At 38.9% G+C, this 16,857-nt stretch overlaps 1 protein-coding gene across 1 annotated transcript in view; it reads left to right on the top strand.

Moving 5' to 3' along the window:
• Positions 1-11,592, top strand: part of CNTNAP5 (contactin associated protein family member 5) — an 829,028-nt gene extending 817,436 nt beyond the window's left edge. The window contains exons 21-23 of the mRNA XM_036857137.1: positions 5,205-5,292; positions 10,718-10,778; positions 11,532-11,592. Coding sequence (XP_036713032.1) covers positions 5,205-5,292; positions 10,718-10,778; positions 11,532-11,592 — 210 coding nt within the window. The remainder of the gene's footprint in view (positions 1-5,204; positions 5,293-10,717; positions 10,779-11,531) is intronic.
• The last annotated feature ends 5,265 nt before the right edge of the window (positions 11,593-16,857 follow it).

Raw genomic sequence — 16,857 nt, 5'->3', positions numbered from 1 at the left:
GTAAAGCCAAAGATCTTGCAGTGGCTTAAGAGCATCTCCATGACCCCACACACCTTGCTCTCTTCCTGCTGTGACTTCTCTGATCTCACCTATTCCTGTCCCCTCTGTAACTCCACTCAGGCCACTCTGGCCTGCTTGCTATTTCCAGAGCTCTTGACTACGCCTGAGTTTGCTTTGCCTAGAACACGATTGTTCATGTATCTACATTGCTTACCTGTACTTGTACTTCCTTCAGGACTTCACTCAAAATTTGACTCAAGGATGTCATCTTTGGGTACCTTATTTAATACAGCAATCCAACTCCTTGACTTCAATCCTAAACCACTTAAGCACTATCCAGCATCTGATACAACTTATCCATTTATCTAATTTCTTGTCCTATCTCTCTCCTCTAGAATGTAAGCTTCTTGAGGACAGGGATTCTTGTCTATTTTCATTACCATGGAACCCCCAATTTATCAAGCAGTGTCTCACATATAGCAGGTCCTTAGTAAATATTTTTGACCTAGGTGAATTAATTCCACAAGGCTTATGTGGAGAAGATTTAATTAGCCCTGTGGAGAGGGGAAGGGAAACCACTGGATTTTAGGCAGGGGAAGTAGCATGGGAAGGCTTTCGTTTCCAGAGGCTCGCTGTGATTGCTCCATGGAAATACACATTTGGGAGCCATGAGATATAGGACGGAGACCAGGCAGGAAGAGAAGATAAGGGCCTCAACTAGTGCAGCGGGGTAGCCAATGAGAGGAAGACTTGAGAAATGTCTGGAAGGAACGTCAGTAGCCTTAGGTGACTGTCTGGATATGGATTATGGGATAAGTCAAGACTGATGATTTGTTTTTTTGATTGGGGAGTCATTGGCAAATATAGGACACAATCACAATTCCTGAATGATTATAATTTAATGGAATCACCTCTAGTATTGACTCTTGAAATAAGAGTTAAAAGTCTTTGGGTTGAGGCCAGATTAGAGGACAAAGGAGGTGGAAATGATGACATCTTTTTTGAACATGTCTTGACTGAGGCCTTGACGGGACATCTGGGCTGCATGCTGGTGGGCATTTGCATATATGACCCCTTCTCTTTTTCTTTCTATTTCCTGTCTTCTTTCCACAGACAAAAGGCACAAATAGGGCAGTGAGAGAACAATGGGGTACTCCCTTCTCTTCATCTCAAGGGTTCCCACCAATCAATCAATAGTCAATGATAAGCACATGTTGGTGGAAGACATACCATTTCCAAAGCACAGAAGTAGCAGAAAGAAATGGAGATGGCGAGTTTCTTTGTTTTTTAACTTTAAATCAATTTATTGACACAGTCACATGACATACTTGTCTCTGTGACACTCTCACCCACCCCCATCCCCCCTTGCTCTATCTCTTCTCCTTCCTCCCCACTTAGAACAAGCCGTCCCTGGCGGTCCAGTGGTTAGGACCCTGTGCTTTCACAGCCGAGGACGCTGGTTCAGTCCCTGGTTGGGGAACTAAGATCCCGTGTGGCTTGCACAGCCAAATTTAAAAAGCAACAACAACAAAACCCAAAACAACAACAAAAAAAATAGAAAAAAAAAAAAAGGAACAAGCTATTTAGTAAAAACAGAACGGGGTAAGCTACTGCCCCTTCTCAGTCTCAGGCATTACTCAGAACCAGTTATAAAGAGAGGGCAGATGGTTAGCACTATACTCAGCCAACCAGAGGCCTCCAGTAGCTAAGAACAGACCCTCCCGCAAGGTATAGTCTTGAGTTGCTAGTCCTTCTCCTCTCTGCCCCGTGTGACCCTAGGAAGGAGTCCTTAGGCACCAGGGCTGCAGGCAAGAGTGAGAAATCCTGGTGATGATTTGATAATTGTAATTTGGCCAGTGGTTTCTAATCCTCAGGTGCCCCGACCCATGCCCTGGTGGTGGAGGTAATCTACAGGGTCCCTACTTAAAATACATTAATGTCATTAAACAGATTAAGCCAGGTTACCAAAATGCCAGCACAATTACGAGCTGTAAAGAAGGAGGAGGCCCAGCATTTTCAATTCATGGAGTTAATGTCTTCCTCTGAGAGGTGAAGACCCTGAGATCAAGAGAGGGATCCCTAGTGTGGGACAGGCTTGGGTGTAAATCCCAGCTGCATCACTTATCCTCTGGGATCTTAGACGGGTTATACACCTTTCTGAGGTTCAGTCTATTTATCTGTAAAAAAAAGTTTGAGTGTTGTGGGGATGGGCTGGGGTGCAAATGCAGCTGAGCTCAGTCGGTTCTGGTAAAGGTTCTGTGAAAGAGCATAACTAAAGGACCAAATGCGAAGCTTGGCATCTAGGGGTCACAAAAAAAAAAAAAAAAGAAAGAAAAGAAAGAAAGAATAAAAGAAAAAGATTTGTTCAATTTCCCTCCTTTTCTCATCTCATTTAATGACTTGACAAGACCACTGGGCATCCTTGATTCTGAGATTAACAAAGCTTCTCCAGGCCAGATTACAAATTTTAGGCACCCTAAAGTTTAAAGGACTGTGGTACTTCACTCCCTCACCACCTCACCAAGAGCAGTTAAAAAGAAAAGCAATCCTAAAGCATAAAATAAACATAAGGGAGTATAACATAATAATGTATTTCTCATTGAAGACTTCAGTGATTGCCTAGTCCCTATCATAAAGACTGAGGTCCTAGAAATAAATGTTTGTGGTACAACTCCCCACTTTTTTTTGCTTTTGCCCTGTGCATTTGCTAAGCTTTTCAAATGGGTAACCCAGCACCTGAGTCAGTACTAAGGGTGCCCTCAGGTGTACTCAGGTGCCCTCACTCCACGTCAGGGTTGGAATCCATTCCCCAACTATCTCAAGCCTTCTTTGAATCATCCTACCTTCATCTCCAAACCTTTATAAATACTTATTAAAAAAATAACCCTTTGATTAAGTGTCATTCACCTCCTTCTCCCCCTTCTTTGTCATCTGGTTAAAGTAGAAAGGACCAGGTAAGTTCCCACAAAGCAGAACAGTAGGACAAGAATGACTCACATACTAGAACAATTAGCTCTTCCAAGCGTGACAGTGTTGAGGGAATCACTTGCATAGGAAACTGATCCTTTGGAGCCTGGGGAGGAGGTGAGAGGCAGGAGCTAGAGGAATCTCAGCTAAACTTTCAGTTCTAAGAATCCTTCTACTGCTCTCCACTCAGCAGGAAATTCCCACTCACTTTAGCCTCCTCTCCAACCTGGGCAACAAAACATGAGAAGAGGCACCCTGCCCCTTGCTGGAAGAGACAGTTCCAGAGTGTAGGTGCGAGCTCTGAGATAAGGCAGAGAGAAAACTCCTTCAGGGCAAGGACTGAATCTGGGCATTAAATAGATTGCCAGTGAGGACCATGGGTATGAAAAACCCTATGTTGTATAAAGGTGTGGAGGCCACCAGGGCAGCCGGAGGCATACTGGTGTTGTGATGGATGCTGTCTTCATAACCCAAAAGATAGAAAGGGAATCAGTACAGGATGTTTGTTTATTCACTCAACAAACCTATCTTTGGAGTTACTTTCCCAGTTTCTGTAGTAGGACCTACAAGAGCCTCGAAGAGCCAATAGTTTAGTGGGGAAAAATGAGGGGGAGAGAGAGAGAGAGAGAGAGAGCAGATCATTAAAATACAGCATCTTAAATGCAAGGTTAGAGGTAGAAAAAAATAAAAAGGCACCATGAGAACAGAGAACAGGATCAATTAATCTAACCAAGGCATCAAGGAAAGCTTCTGGGAGGAGATGGACTCTGGGAACACTTAGAACAGTATCTGGCACATAGAAGATGCTCAAACATTTGTTGAATGAATTTTGTAGAAATTCAGAAATAAGAACGCACAGTGATTGTCTACAAGCTGCTCAAGCATCTAGAGAGATACGGACAGGTAAAGCAAACTCCATATTGTGTGGTTGGCGGGCCACATGCTGAGGGGACACTGCTGTGTGATGCTGTGTGGCCTTGCCCAAGTTTGTGATCTCTGTGACATCAGTTCCACCATCTGAAATACAGGGGGTAATAATGTCTATTTCACAGTATTATAGGGAAGAATGCATTTTGAAGTATACTTTAGTATGGTGTCTCATACATACCAAGTCTTCAATAAATAACAAGTATTATTAAAGCATAATTTCATGAATGAAAAAGAAATAAACCATATAATCACATGTCACAAGTCATAGCCACTGACTTCCTTCACAGCAGAAACCACCACAGGACCCAGAGTCCTGGAAGAGGGTCACTCTGAACAGTAGTGGGTACAGAAGGAGGGTCCTGGTGGTGGGAGCTGGGAGCAGTGGGTGTGTGTCCTGGTCAGCTGCCCCCCAAGGGGAGCCCGGGGACAGGCACGCAGCTGACGGGGTCTTAGTCTCCTCTTCCTACAGATGAACTGTGATATGTTACAAGGATCCTTCCCAGGGATAACATCATATGAATATTCAGAGTCGAGCCGGGAAGAAACTGGTAGGGTTCGACTAGACAGAAAAAACCTGGGGATGGATGGGAAACGATGCCTTGAAATGGGGAGGAGAACAAAGAGATGGAACTGGAATTAACAACGTGTGTGGAAAGGAGGGTTCCCTAAAGAATGACCCTAGAGATAAAGTCCCAAAGAATCCCCCTCATGGCTTTCACTCATCTGCAAGATGGGATTATCATCTGTTCATGTTGGTGGAAACTGTTCAGCTAGCCTCCCCTCCCCAGGGTCAAACCTTTTGTCAAACTGAAATATTCACTCAGGAAAATCCCCCCAGGGCACCCATGAATGAGGCCAGGTCAGAATGATTGGAGCAAAGGAGGCGGTAATGGTTTTAAGGACCAAATGGGGAGAAGGGGGGAGAGACTGGGAATGAATGCCTGCTTTCCTTTTAATGTTAATCCTGCACAGCGAGCCGTTCTTGAAAGGCTTCGTTTGTTTGCTTGTTTGCAGCAAAGAATTTGGTGAGAAACTCTCAGTGGGGAGATAAATACCTGTCAAAAGCTGTACAGAATTTCCCAGGGAGAAGACTTGTGTGAACGCCTTTATTTCACCAAGAGTAAAGAAACGGGTATTTTATGCGCATTGTGGGAGAATTAGCGAGACGTTTCTCATCTCTCCAGAGAGAAAGTCCCAGAGAGGGCTCTGCCCTGCGTGTGTTTTCAAAGCTGTTTCATATGGGAGTGTTTTATGTCCTGGACATGCGGACCTCTGCTGATGCCTCTTTGTTGTCTCTTTTCCTGCAGATGGATGAACACCTCCGACTCAGTTATAACTTCTCCTCAGAGGTTGAGTTCAGGGATATCAGGTCCCTCACCTTGGGCAAAGTCACAGGTTTGTTTTTCTTGTCCATGCCTTTCCGGCAGGCTCTGTTAAAATAAATAAAGTAATAAATAATTTTCATTGGGGGAAACACCAAGATGCGGATAATATCCAAGATGTAGAACCAAGAGTCCTGCTATGGGAGGCTGAGAGGTACGTGTGGCAGGACCAGAAAGTGGCATGTATATCTACTTTGTAGAATCCCGAGTAAGGTAAATGAACAAAGTGATTCACCAAAATAATTATTGTTACCTAATTTCAAATTAGTTAACTTAAAGCGTTTACTGAATTCCTTTAGTTAAATTTATGTAAATTTCACTTAAATAATTTAAGGATTTGAACAACCCAATTATTTAATTCTGTAAGTCCTTAATCTGTTTTCTAATTCATCAAAAATTCAAAGAGGATTGGAATCTCCTACGATAATAATGGATGTTCTTTTTTCCTACAGGAAGATCTGTGAATTTTCATTTTATATCTAATGATGACTTTTATTAGGTGTAAGCAAGATTGGAATTTTTATATCTTTTCGGTGAATTGAACTTTTTTTTCACACTGGAGTAATATTTTTTAACTTTAATGTCTCTGTGCTTAATCTAGTTTGTTATTAATATAGCTAATTCGGTTTTGCTTTAGTTAGTATTTGCCTGGTATATCATTTTCCATATTTCCCTTTCAATCTTTTATTTTTTTAGCCTTATATATGATCTTGTGAAGAGCTATAGCTAAATACTGCATTTTTATCCAGTTTGGCCATCTTCTATTTTATAAATTGGCAAATGTAAGCCCCTGTACATTTGGGGGTTACTTGTATGATTGGATTTGTCTCTGCCTCCTTATTTTCTACTTGTCAACTTTTCCTGTGATTCTAGCATGTTCTTTCTTATTCTCTCAGTCACAATACAGTGCAGAAAACATTAGTAACCCGAGGCATTTTAAGCAGGAATGGATTTAACTCAGGAAATAAGTTGCTTTTAAAATTGTGGCCGCACTTACAGTGTGCATTCTTGTTAGAGTATTTTGGAGTAACTCCCCAGGCAGCTCTGAGCTCATGAGTGGGGAGCTATTAACTCCCAGGCCATCCCTAATGTGAGGCTAGAGTCCAGATGCCACTGTGGCCGCAGTGGCATGTGTCAACTCCCAAGAGGCAGAGAAGGTCTCTTAAAAAGGGTGGCAGAGGATACTTCAGGTTACCATGGCTTTGCTGGCCAGTAGAAAAAGCTGAAAAGGCAGATAAATGACACCTGTCACACTATAGCCTTCCAGATTCATAAACAGTACCTAATTTCCAGAACGTAATGTGCATCCAGAAATCTATCTGCTGTCAGGTCTGGGAAATGTCAGTTTTAGTTGCTAAAATGGCAGTTGAATGAGCCAATCAACAGTGACTGACTTCTAGATTGAATTTTACATTTATTTCTTATTCCATTCCCCCCTCCTACTAATAATTATTATTATTTTATGTAGACACTGCTTTTTTGATTTATTAATGCAGTCACTAATTTGTTGGAACCTTCTACTTTCTACCAGATTCGATTTCCTTGTTTCCGAAGTAAATTCTTTTGAATTTTTTTCTGTATAAGGGGTCCTTTATCTGAAAACAGGAGTTTCACCTTTCATCTTTATTCCTGGAAGATAATTTTGCTAGACGTACAACTCGACATTGAAGGATTTATCCATGGGTGTGATGGAACCAGCTCACACTGGCTCATAAGGACCTGTTACATACATCTCTGCCCAATTCTGCTTTCAGTGATGTCACAAGGGTAGTTTGAAATCAGCCATCCTGGGAGTGTTTACTCCATGGAGCTCAGAAATTCTGCAAGTCAGGGCTCCCCCTGCTGCTAGACATGCAGGTTAAACCCTTGGCAGCACAACACTGAACTCTCCCATCTTCTGATCTGGCTGTTGAAAAGCTGGCTGTCAGTCTGTCCTGCCTTTGAAAGTGCTCTGACCACCACCACTCCCAACGCCCAAAACCCACTTTTAAGGTCATTTCTTTTAATTTGGTGTTTGGCAGTCTTATTACCATGTGTCTGATTGTGGATTTCTTTTTAATTGTCTTATTTGATATGTTTATGTTTCCTGCATTTATTCATTAGTTCCTATGTATCTAGTTCATATGTATTATTCATATGTTTCTATCCATTAGCTCTCAAAAATTCTCAGCATCTCAATAATGCTTCTATCTTATTCTCTCTACTTAATTACTTTTGGCCTGCACTAGATAAACCTTAGACTTTTTAACTCTATCCTCATGTCTCTTACCATCGTCTTATAAATAAATTTTATTCTTTATAACACTGTCTCGTATTCTGGGATATTCATTGGGTTTTATCTTCAAATTCATGAATTCTCTTTTCATTTATACCTAATATCCCATTAAACCTATTCAATGAGTCATTTTTTCATTGATTATGTTTTTTTTAAAGTAATACTTTATCCTTTTTCAAACATGCCTTCTAATTAAGATAATCTGTTGTTCCCACTTATTTTTTAAATCTTTTTATGTCTTTAAGTATTCCATTATTAGTTATTAAACATCTTGTCTCTGATATTCCCAACATTGGAAGTCCATAGGGATCTAAATCTATTATTTTCTGTTTTCTAACTCTTTCCTATGATAGCTTGTTCTCCTATGCTATGTGTGTGTATAAGTACGTGTGTGAGCTCATTTTTGGTTGAAATTAATTTGCAGGAACAATGATGATCAGAAATTGGAAAGCTTTCCTTCAGGCAAGATTTGTGTTTACTTCCTCCTGGTGCCAGGAGGTGCTACCAATTTCAAATTATTTGTTTCTCATTCTGGGTTTTTTTCTGGACAGAAGTGAGTATAAATTTAAGCTCAAGGCCCGAATGAGACCAAACCTCTGGATGAAGTCTCAGAAGAAATGTTGTTACTCTTGATTTCATAATATGTCATTTTATTATTATTTTTGTTACAGTTTTTTTCAATCCAGAGCCATATCCTGGGTGGAGAGGTTTTATACTTATGCCCTTTTCTGTTAGGTGATTTTATTTTTCTTGTCCCCTTTTCACTGATTTGAATGTAAGAGTCATAGGTTGAACATCTTCACCTAGCAATAGCTCAAGGCTAGGATTCCTATTCTTCTTCAAGACGATTTAGGTACTTTTCCTTGATGCAACCTTAGTGTTGGTTGATGACTCATTGTCTTGGTTTCATCTTTCTTCCCCAAAAAATCTTCCCCAAACTTAGGATTCCTCTTTGTTTCCTGAAGCTTAGCAAGACATTAAAAATGTGTTGATTGATTTTAATGAAGCAGAATTACTTTTTATAGCATCTGGTCTATTATATGTCCCCTGATACCTAAATACATCTCGAGCCATTGAATCCTCACTTCAACCAAATCAGGAGAACTTTGGGAAGGGAGATCATTAAGGCTGTAAGACCACCAAGCTCTGGCTGTTTTCATGGCACCTAGTTTGTGTAATGGCAGCTCTAGAAACATCCTCTTATTTAAAAATTTCTCTCCATTAATCTTGCCACTGTGTATGATATTCCTGTGGCATTTCTGTCCTTTGAACTAAACGCATAATACATAAGAATGAAAGGATGAAAATTCAAAGCAGGGTACTAAATTACTGAGGGCCAGCTTGTCATTTTGTTTTGGAAAAGATAGGAAAGAATTTGATTATGGTTGAGGAAGAGTATCCAATAAAATGTCTTCACTGGGCTAAGTGTGGGAGACTTCTGCCTCCCCACCTTCCTTCCCATCCAAATTGCTATAAACAGACAGGAGCACTTGGATCCACAATTAACCTCAGCGCTTCTGGTCTATGAAAGGTCTATATCTGGAGGTGAGGGAAGATGATATAAACATCAGATTCATTATTAAGGAGGGACATCTTTCCTGCAGACCCTTCGGAAAGAAGCCTCATGCATCAGAAAGAACTCTTATTTGTTATAGGAAGGGATGGTGCAGGAATGAGTACATGGTATTTATGACAAATGCAAACCTACTCCACAACTTTAGAAAAGTCTAGTACTCGGTTGGACATTTTCAACTCTAAAACAAGGATTTGCAAGCATTTTTCATAGGATAGACCAAGGGCAAATAAGTATAGTAAATCTGTTGTCCCAATTTTCTTCAATACCATTAACAGCATTCCACTGTAAAGCAGAACACATTCATTCATTTTCTTTCTGTAAGAGGAAGGGCCAATTCACCATTCTAGAAGGTAGTTATTTAGTACCAATGATGGTTCTACATGGTATATGCCTACACACATAACATGATGAATAAAAGTCTCTTTCTTGGGAATTCCTATGATGTAGAGACTAGTCCATGAAAATAGAAGATAAAATCATTGACATTAAAATTGCATTATGGGTGTTTACCTGTGGTAAGTCGTGGGCTGTTGTTAGGTTTATTCCTTGGTTTATTAACGTTCTTTGACTTTTAAGAAAGATTTCTTGGTTCTGGTCTATTACATGAATGGATTAAAGAGAAGATAACATTAAAAAGAAAAAAGTGTATATATTTAGGGAAGTCACTGTTTTGGACAAGATCATCTGTTTCTGGAAAATTACTGAATTCTTTAGAAAACATAGAAGCATATTCCTTCAATTCAAATAGTGTGACTTACCAGTGTGTTTCTAAGTTTCTGTCTCACTCAACCCTGGTAAAAGAACTTGGACATTCAGACAGATTTAGAAATTTGATGGCATATATATATATATATATATATATATATATATATATACACACATTTTGTATATATATATATACACGTGCATATATATATATATATATATATATATATATATACACACACATCTTAGAAAACTAAGAATTAAGGAATTATTATAATTGTTATTATTTTTTTCTTCCTGAGAGGAGACTCTTATCATACTGCAGATTTAGGAAGCAGTTACTTTTTAAAATATGGAAACATGTTCAAGTTTAGGTGGAAAGGAATTGTAGTACTGCTTTTAAACTGTAGTTAACAGATTCCAAATAGACATTGAAATGAGATTTGCACTCAGGGCATACTTACAGGATTATCTGTTTATGCCGCCAGCATTTATTAATTTCCTGCCTACTTGCCAATTTGATAGGCTGAACCTCACACCTGGCAGAGACATTATTCTTTTGCTCTGATGGCTGTTTGCCCAGGTAGTTTCAAAATTCACTTGGCCCTAACAAGCCATTAGAAATTGAAAAATTTCCTTCTCAACCTGCAAAATAACCCAGCTGATCTAGAAATTGTAGGGCTAGTTGTGAGCGCTTGCCTATGCATTTGGCTTGTTCAGATGAAGTGAGTCCTGATTGTGTCTGTAGAACAGGGATTTTTGATTCTCCCAAATCCCTCAGTTTTGAATGTCAAGCCTACTGTGTCTTCTGCAACATCAGAGTCTTGTTGACCGAACACTCTGATTGTTTTCATGTTAAATCATTTCTCAAACATTTTGTAGGTGAAGAGTTATGCCTGATATTTTTAGACAGCACAGCAGAATTTATGCATGTAAGTGAAAGGCGAGTACTGCAAAGTACTCGTTTGGGAAGACCGTACTCTATTTTTTTTTAATTTTGTGCACAGTTGGGCCCCCCTTCTGATTCAAGAGTGGTCCAATTGATATTAAACTGAAAAGTAAAATTACAGAGTGAAATGGCTCAGCTTTTTAGAGACAAACTAAGTCATGTTTGGCTTTCTCCTCTGTAATTACTAGTGTGTGACCATGGTGAATTGTCTAATCCGTCTATAGTTCCTCATCAGTAAAACGAGGACGAGAACATTTAATTCATAGAGCTGAGTAAGCCTTCCATGAGACACGATATGCAAAGTACTGGGTATTTAGCACATGCTCCGCACATTAGAAGTTTTTGATGTTTGAAGATTGTGGGAACATTGAGGAGAACTGTGTTTTGCTTTGTTTCTGTTTTTGTTTTAATGAGTCTGGAAAAGTGGCTATAAAGGTAATTTCCAAAGAGAGACTCAAATGCATTCTAGAAGAGCAATTTTGTACGGTGGTGAGCCTTGAAGATGGGAGTATGAGTCACTATCAATCAGGGCTGTTTTCAGGGTATATCAAGCTTTAACCAGTTTAAACTGACAATAGATAATATAATAGTTGGTGAAAATGGAAGTTTCAAAGTGTAGGCTTTGCTTCGGGCACAGCTGGGTGCAGAAGTTCAAATGTGACTGTGATTCAGCCTTTGTCTGTCTGTCTGTCTGTTTCTCACTCCACCTTTGACTCTCTTTACCTCTCTATGGGGCTTTATTCTCAGGCAGAATTTTAATGGTAACAAAGGTGGAATCAGCAACCCCATGCTTGATCACTACCCTTGATCACAACAGCCCTGGTGGAAAGAAAGCCTCTCATTTCTAAAATTTCCAGAAAAAAGTCCTGGATTGAGTCTCAAAGGACCAATTTGTGTCAAGTGACAAGTCCAGGTGATGACAATGACCAAGGGATTAGAATACACTGAGTGGCCATGCTTGGATTATGCACCCAGCTATGGCTCTGGACAGGGTGCAGGGTGCAGGTCAATATTAACCACGTGTGTTGAGAATAGAGAAATGTTATTTCTTAAAAGGAAGCCAAAGTTTTCTTACCAGAGTGAGATAGACTCTGAGGAGGACAAATCAACAATAATCCAATAAGAGCACTGTTTTTTCTCATTCACATTCTGCTACCCCTTTTAACCAGTAAAGAATGGGATGCAGTTCTACGAGGTAGGCTTGGAATTGTGCATAATCTGGGGACTGCATTGTGCTTGTGTACATCAGTAGTCTAAGTGTGTTGCAACAGAAAAGATAATCGTTGAGAGTTCCTCTTTTATGAAATGCATGTTATCTTCTTTGGAACAAGTTTATAGCTCCCAAAGAGACTACTGAAAAATTATTTTATTTTGAATTCATAGGTTTCTTAAAAAATATTTCACTTTGTTTATGGGCATCTCTAGTTCTCTAGTAAATAAAAAGATCTCCAAACCACAGCCCCTTCCTGACTCAAATTCTAATATTGTGTGTAATTGTCTCATATTATATCCAGAAATTTCTTAATGATACTGTTTCCCTGAGTAATAAAATATTTCAGACTCATTACTCTAATCTGACCTCCCTGTGAATGATGTGTTTTAAAAGATCCTGAAATATCAGATTTCAGTAATCATTCCAACTTCCTAAATACCCATCTTATCCTTTCTCCCTTGAAGATAACGAACATTGAATCACAACTGGACTACAGGGCATTCGTTACTGTTTCTTTTAAAGAATAATGAACTGCATTTTTCCTCGTGGAAAATGCAATAGATGATTTAGTTTCACCTCATGCAACAGGAATGTGTGTTATGTTCTGATTAAAAATGCAATTTTATTTTTCATTTTCAAGGAACTACTACATGATCAGAACCCAGACCTGATCCATGCTTGTGCTTCTCTGTAAAAGTCAAGTTTGTTTTTTGTAAAAGCAAAAGCACTCTTTGAACAGACTTTATATGTCCTCCCCTGACTGTATTAACAAAGGATATTTTGTGTGGTCTACCAGAAGCCAATGACATGTCTGTTACAGAAAAAAAGTTTCAATTAGTTCTCATGACACAAAAATTATTGAGCATACTATGGAGCAGGCAATGTGCTTGGCCATATAGATACCCCCAGACAAACAAACAAACAGACAAACACATAAACAATCTGTCCCTGTTCTAAAGATACTGCTCACTTTAAAATTCTCCCTCTTTCAAAGGAAAGTTATCAAGGTTGGGTTGAGAATATTAATGTTGTTCAAGGTTTTGGAATATCTCTTTTAGGCTATGGTAAAGAACTTGGTTTTCCGCATTAATCAAATAATAATACTAATAATAGTATGCTACTATTAATAGTATAGCTTATTAATATTATAATAACATTGTTATTACTTTATTATAATAAACTAATATTATAGTATATTATAATATAATAATAACATTGTTATTATTGTTTTTTATTAGTTATTATTTAATAATGCACTGCTCTGTGCTAGATCTAAACTCTTAGGTTTTATTTTTTCCTTATTTGTAATTGAAGTATAGTCAATTTAGTGTTGTGTTAGTTTCAGGTATACAGCAAAGTTACTCAATTATACATACACACACACACATATATATTATATATATATATTTTTTCATGTTCTTTTCCATTATAGTTTATTACAAGATATTGACTATAGTTCCCTATGCTACACAGTAGGTCCTTGTTGTTTATTTATTTTATATATAGTAGTCTGTATCTGTTAATCACAAATTCCAAATTTCTCCTCCTCCTCCCCCGTTTCCCCTTTGGTAAGCATAAGTTTGTTTTCTATGTCAGGGAGTCTATTTTTGTTTTGTAAAAAAGTTCACTTGTATCATTTTTTTAAGATTCCACATATAAGTGATATCATATATATTTATCCGTCTCTGACTTACTTCACTTTGTATGATAATCTCTAGGACCATCCATGTTGCTGCAAATGACATTATTTCATTCTTTTTTTATGGCTGAGGAATATTCCATTGTGTATATGTGCCACATCTTCTTTATCGATTCATCTGTTGGTGGGCACTTGGGTTGCTAAGCTCTTATGTTAACTAATTTTTTCCTCACAACAACCCAAGAAGGTAACAGCTATTATTACTCTTATTTTATAGATGAGGAAACTGAGTCACAGAGGTTAAGTGACTTGTCCAATGTCACAAAACTAGCCAGTGGTGGACTTGGCATCTAAAGTCACACATTGCGAGTCTGGGTCCTGCACTCCCAATCAGTTCTGCCATATTTTGTTTTTTAACAAATAATATAAGATAGTCCAGATGACGTACACTCTGTTTTCTGTTGAGGGCTCCTAAATAAAAGCCTGTGTCCTTAGCCTTAACTGTGATGGGCCAGGCTTTAATCATGGAGGGGTAATAGCATATTTATTGTAAGTCAGCCTTGGAATCTGCCCTGGATTCCAGTCATAACTCTAGCACTGACTAACTGACCTGGACAAATGACTTAATACTCTGAGCTTCACTTTTCTCAATTGAAATGTAGGTGTTTATTATAACAATGCCTGTTTGGACGATTAGGTGGTAATGCAGCTAACATGATGCCTGGCATAATGAAACCTCAATAAATGTTTGCAGTAGCAGTAATAAGGACATAAGAAATCACCCCATCTGATCCAGCTACTTTTCTTTTGAGAATGGCATTGGACTCTAATGTCTTTCGGACCTTAAAGAGGAGTTGTTGTAGAAGAGAGAAGATGACTACCCATTCCGTGCATAAAAAAGCTTGCATTTCACTCTTCCTTTCTGCTCTGGGGGAATGAATGAATAAGGCATTATGTAGCCTTGACTCTATGATGCTTGGTAAATGGTGAAGGTGCACATATGGACAATTCTCGGTTTCTGATAAACCAGGTGAAACCTACCTGACATTATTTAAATTTAAATGTATGTTCTCATGATTAAAGCTGTCTCTAGTGGATTGCAACTTTGTGATACTTGGTGGATCAACTAAGCTTCAAAGCATGGAATCTAGTCTGATTTTTTTTTTCATTAAACAAACATTTATTGAGTACTTTTTATGTGCCAGGCACCAAGCTAGGCACTGTGGATACAAAAATTGAAGGACAGCCCCTGGCCTCAAGGAGCTTACAGTCTAGTGTGGAAATAGACCAGTAAGTGGGCAAGTAAGCCCAGAATGATCTGTGTGGGTGCTGGTGAGAGAGGTGGGGGGACATTCCAAGTTCCCTGGAGGAAGTGAAATCTAAGTTGAGAACAGACAGAGAAGGGACCCAGGTGAGTAGAAGAAAGGAGAATGAAAGTGTCATCTCTGGATACAGAAGGCTAAAAATCAGAGCACAAGATAGCAAGTGATGAGGCCAGAGAGGCGAGCAGGAACCAGGACACCATAAGTCTCACAAGCCATGCTAAGGTGTCTGGGCTTTATCCTGAAGGCAGTAGGGAGCCATGGAAGGTTGTAAGCCAGGGAATGGGGTCTAGTCTGATTTGTAAAGATGCTACCCATCATCTCCGTCCCTCTCCTACTCTCAGCATGAGGTAATCATGGAGTTCCAAAGACAGGACTGAGTCTTATTTATGGTTGTATCCTTCTTGCTACCATATTTACAAGCACATATTAAGAGTTCCATAATATTTCCTTTAAATTAATTTTTAATTTTTTTAATTGAAGTATAGTTGATTTACAAAGTTGTGTTAATTTCTGCTGTACAGCAAAGTGATTCAGTTATACATAGATATACATTCTTTTTTTAATATTCTTTTCCATTACGGTTTGTAATAGGATATTGAATAGAGTTCTCTGTACTATACAGTAGTAGGACCTTGTTGTTTATCCATTCTCTATATAAAAGCTTATATCTGCTAATCCCAAGCTCCCATAATGTATCTTGAAGGGAAAGAAAAGTGTAATATATGAACATTAGAGCGGTAGGAACTGAAAGTTCATCATGCTTCACGTTAATGGGCTCAATGTTGTCCAATCAGCTACAGCTAGATTTTGGATAAGGATCTCCAGATTCCCTAGACACCGTGTCTTTTTCTCACAATGGTGCCTGGCAGTGAAGTGAAAATGAGTGGGTTTGGAATCAGACAGTTGGCAGCGCAAATCCTATACTGGTCACTTACAAGCTATGTCACTGCTAAGTTAACCTCTCTGAGCCCCAGTTTCCTCATCTGTAAGGCAATAGACATACTTTTTAAATTGATTTGTTATGAAGATAACACATAGGATGGGTATAGTGTCTGGCACATAGTGGTATTTGAAAACAGTAGCTGTTGTTTATAAGATCATGCAGCCATGCAGTCTATTGATTTTCTTTGGCTGATATCCCTTTTTCTTGCCACTGGCACTGCTATTGATTTGTTTACCCTTTGTCTGGGGAATCTGGAACAGTGTTATAAATGTCAGTGTTGACAAGGTAATGAAGTGAAGAGGATCCAAGCTAAGAATAATGAACTCTGCACCAGCCTTTTAGGTGTCTCTCCCAAGCTTAGCGGGGAGGGTCAGAAGCTGAAAAGAACAAGTGGAGTCAGCACAGGTTAGAATTCTGGATGTTTTCTTGTGGAGAAGGAAAGGAAATCAAAGCACAAAGAGAGTCATTGGTTACTGGTTATTCATTTAGTTTACTGGGATTTTATTTTTGGAGGATGCCATTAATGACAATAACTTGAGTATTAAAACAAGTTAAAATAGCATGAAGCTCCTTTACACTTAGGGGTGATTACAGGATATCCACTTCTGGGAAAGATTTGATCTGAATCCCTGTGTTTTTCCATTTCACTTCCACAAGGATTTTTGCCAGTGATCCGGGTTGGGACTTGAGACCAGTGGCTAATATACCAATGATCTCTACCTTTTGCTTGATTAAGAGGCACCTTACTGGCTTTCCTGTGGGGAGGACAAATAAGTAAATCAGCATATACACCTAGAAAATGTCTGGTTTGAGTTCATCCCTTAAGATGAATTGCTGCCTATTCTAATCCACCTCAAAACTTGGATATGTGCTTTATCTTTCCCATATATTTTCTCACCTTTTTCAAAATGCATCTATGGAATATAAACTTTGCATAGGTGAAGCTTCTCTTG

The sequence above is a fragment of the Balaenoptera musculus genome, chromosome 7 (assembly GCF_009873245.2).
Source record: "Balaenoptera musculus isolate JJ_BM4_2016_0621 chromosome 7, mBalMus1.pri.v3, whole genome shotgun sequence".
NCBI lineage: Eukaryota > Metazoa > Chordata > Mammalia > Artiodactyla > Balaenopteridae > Balaenoptera > Balaenoptera musculus.
The sequence above is the reverse complement of the archived record's forward strand: the minus strand, read 5'-3'. Positions and strand labels throughout refer to the sequence as shown.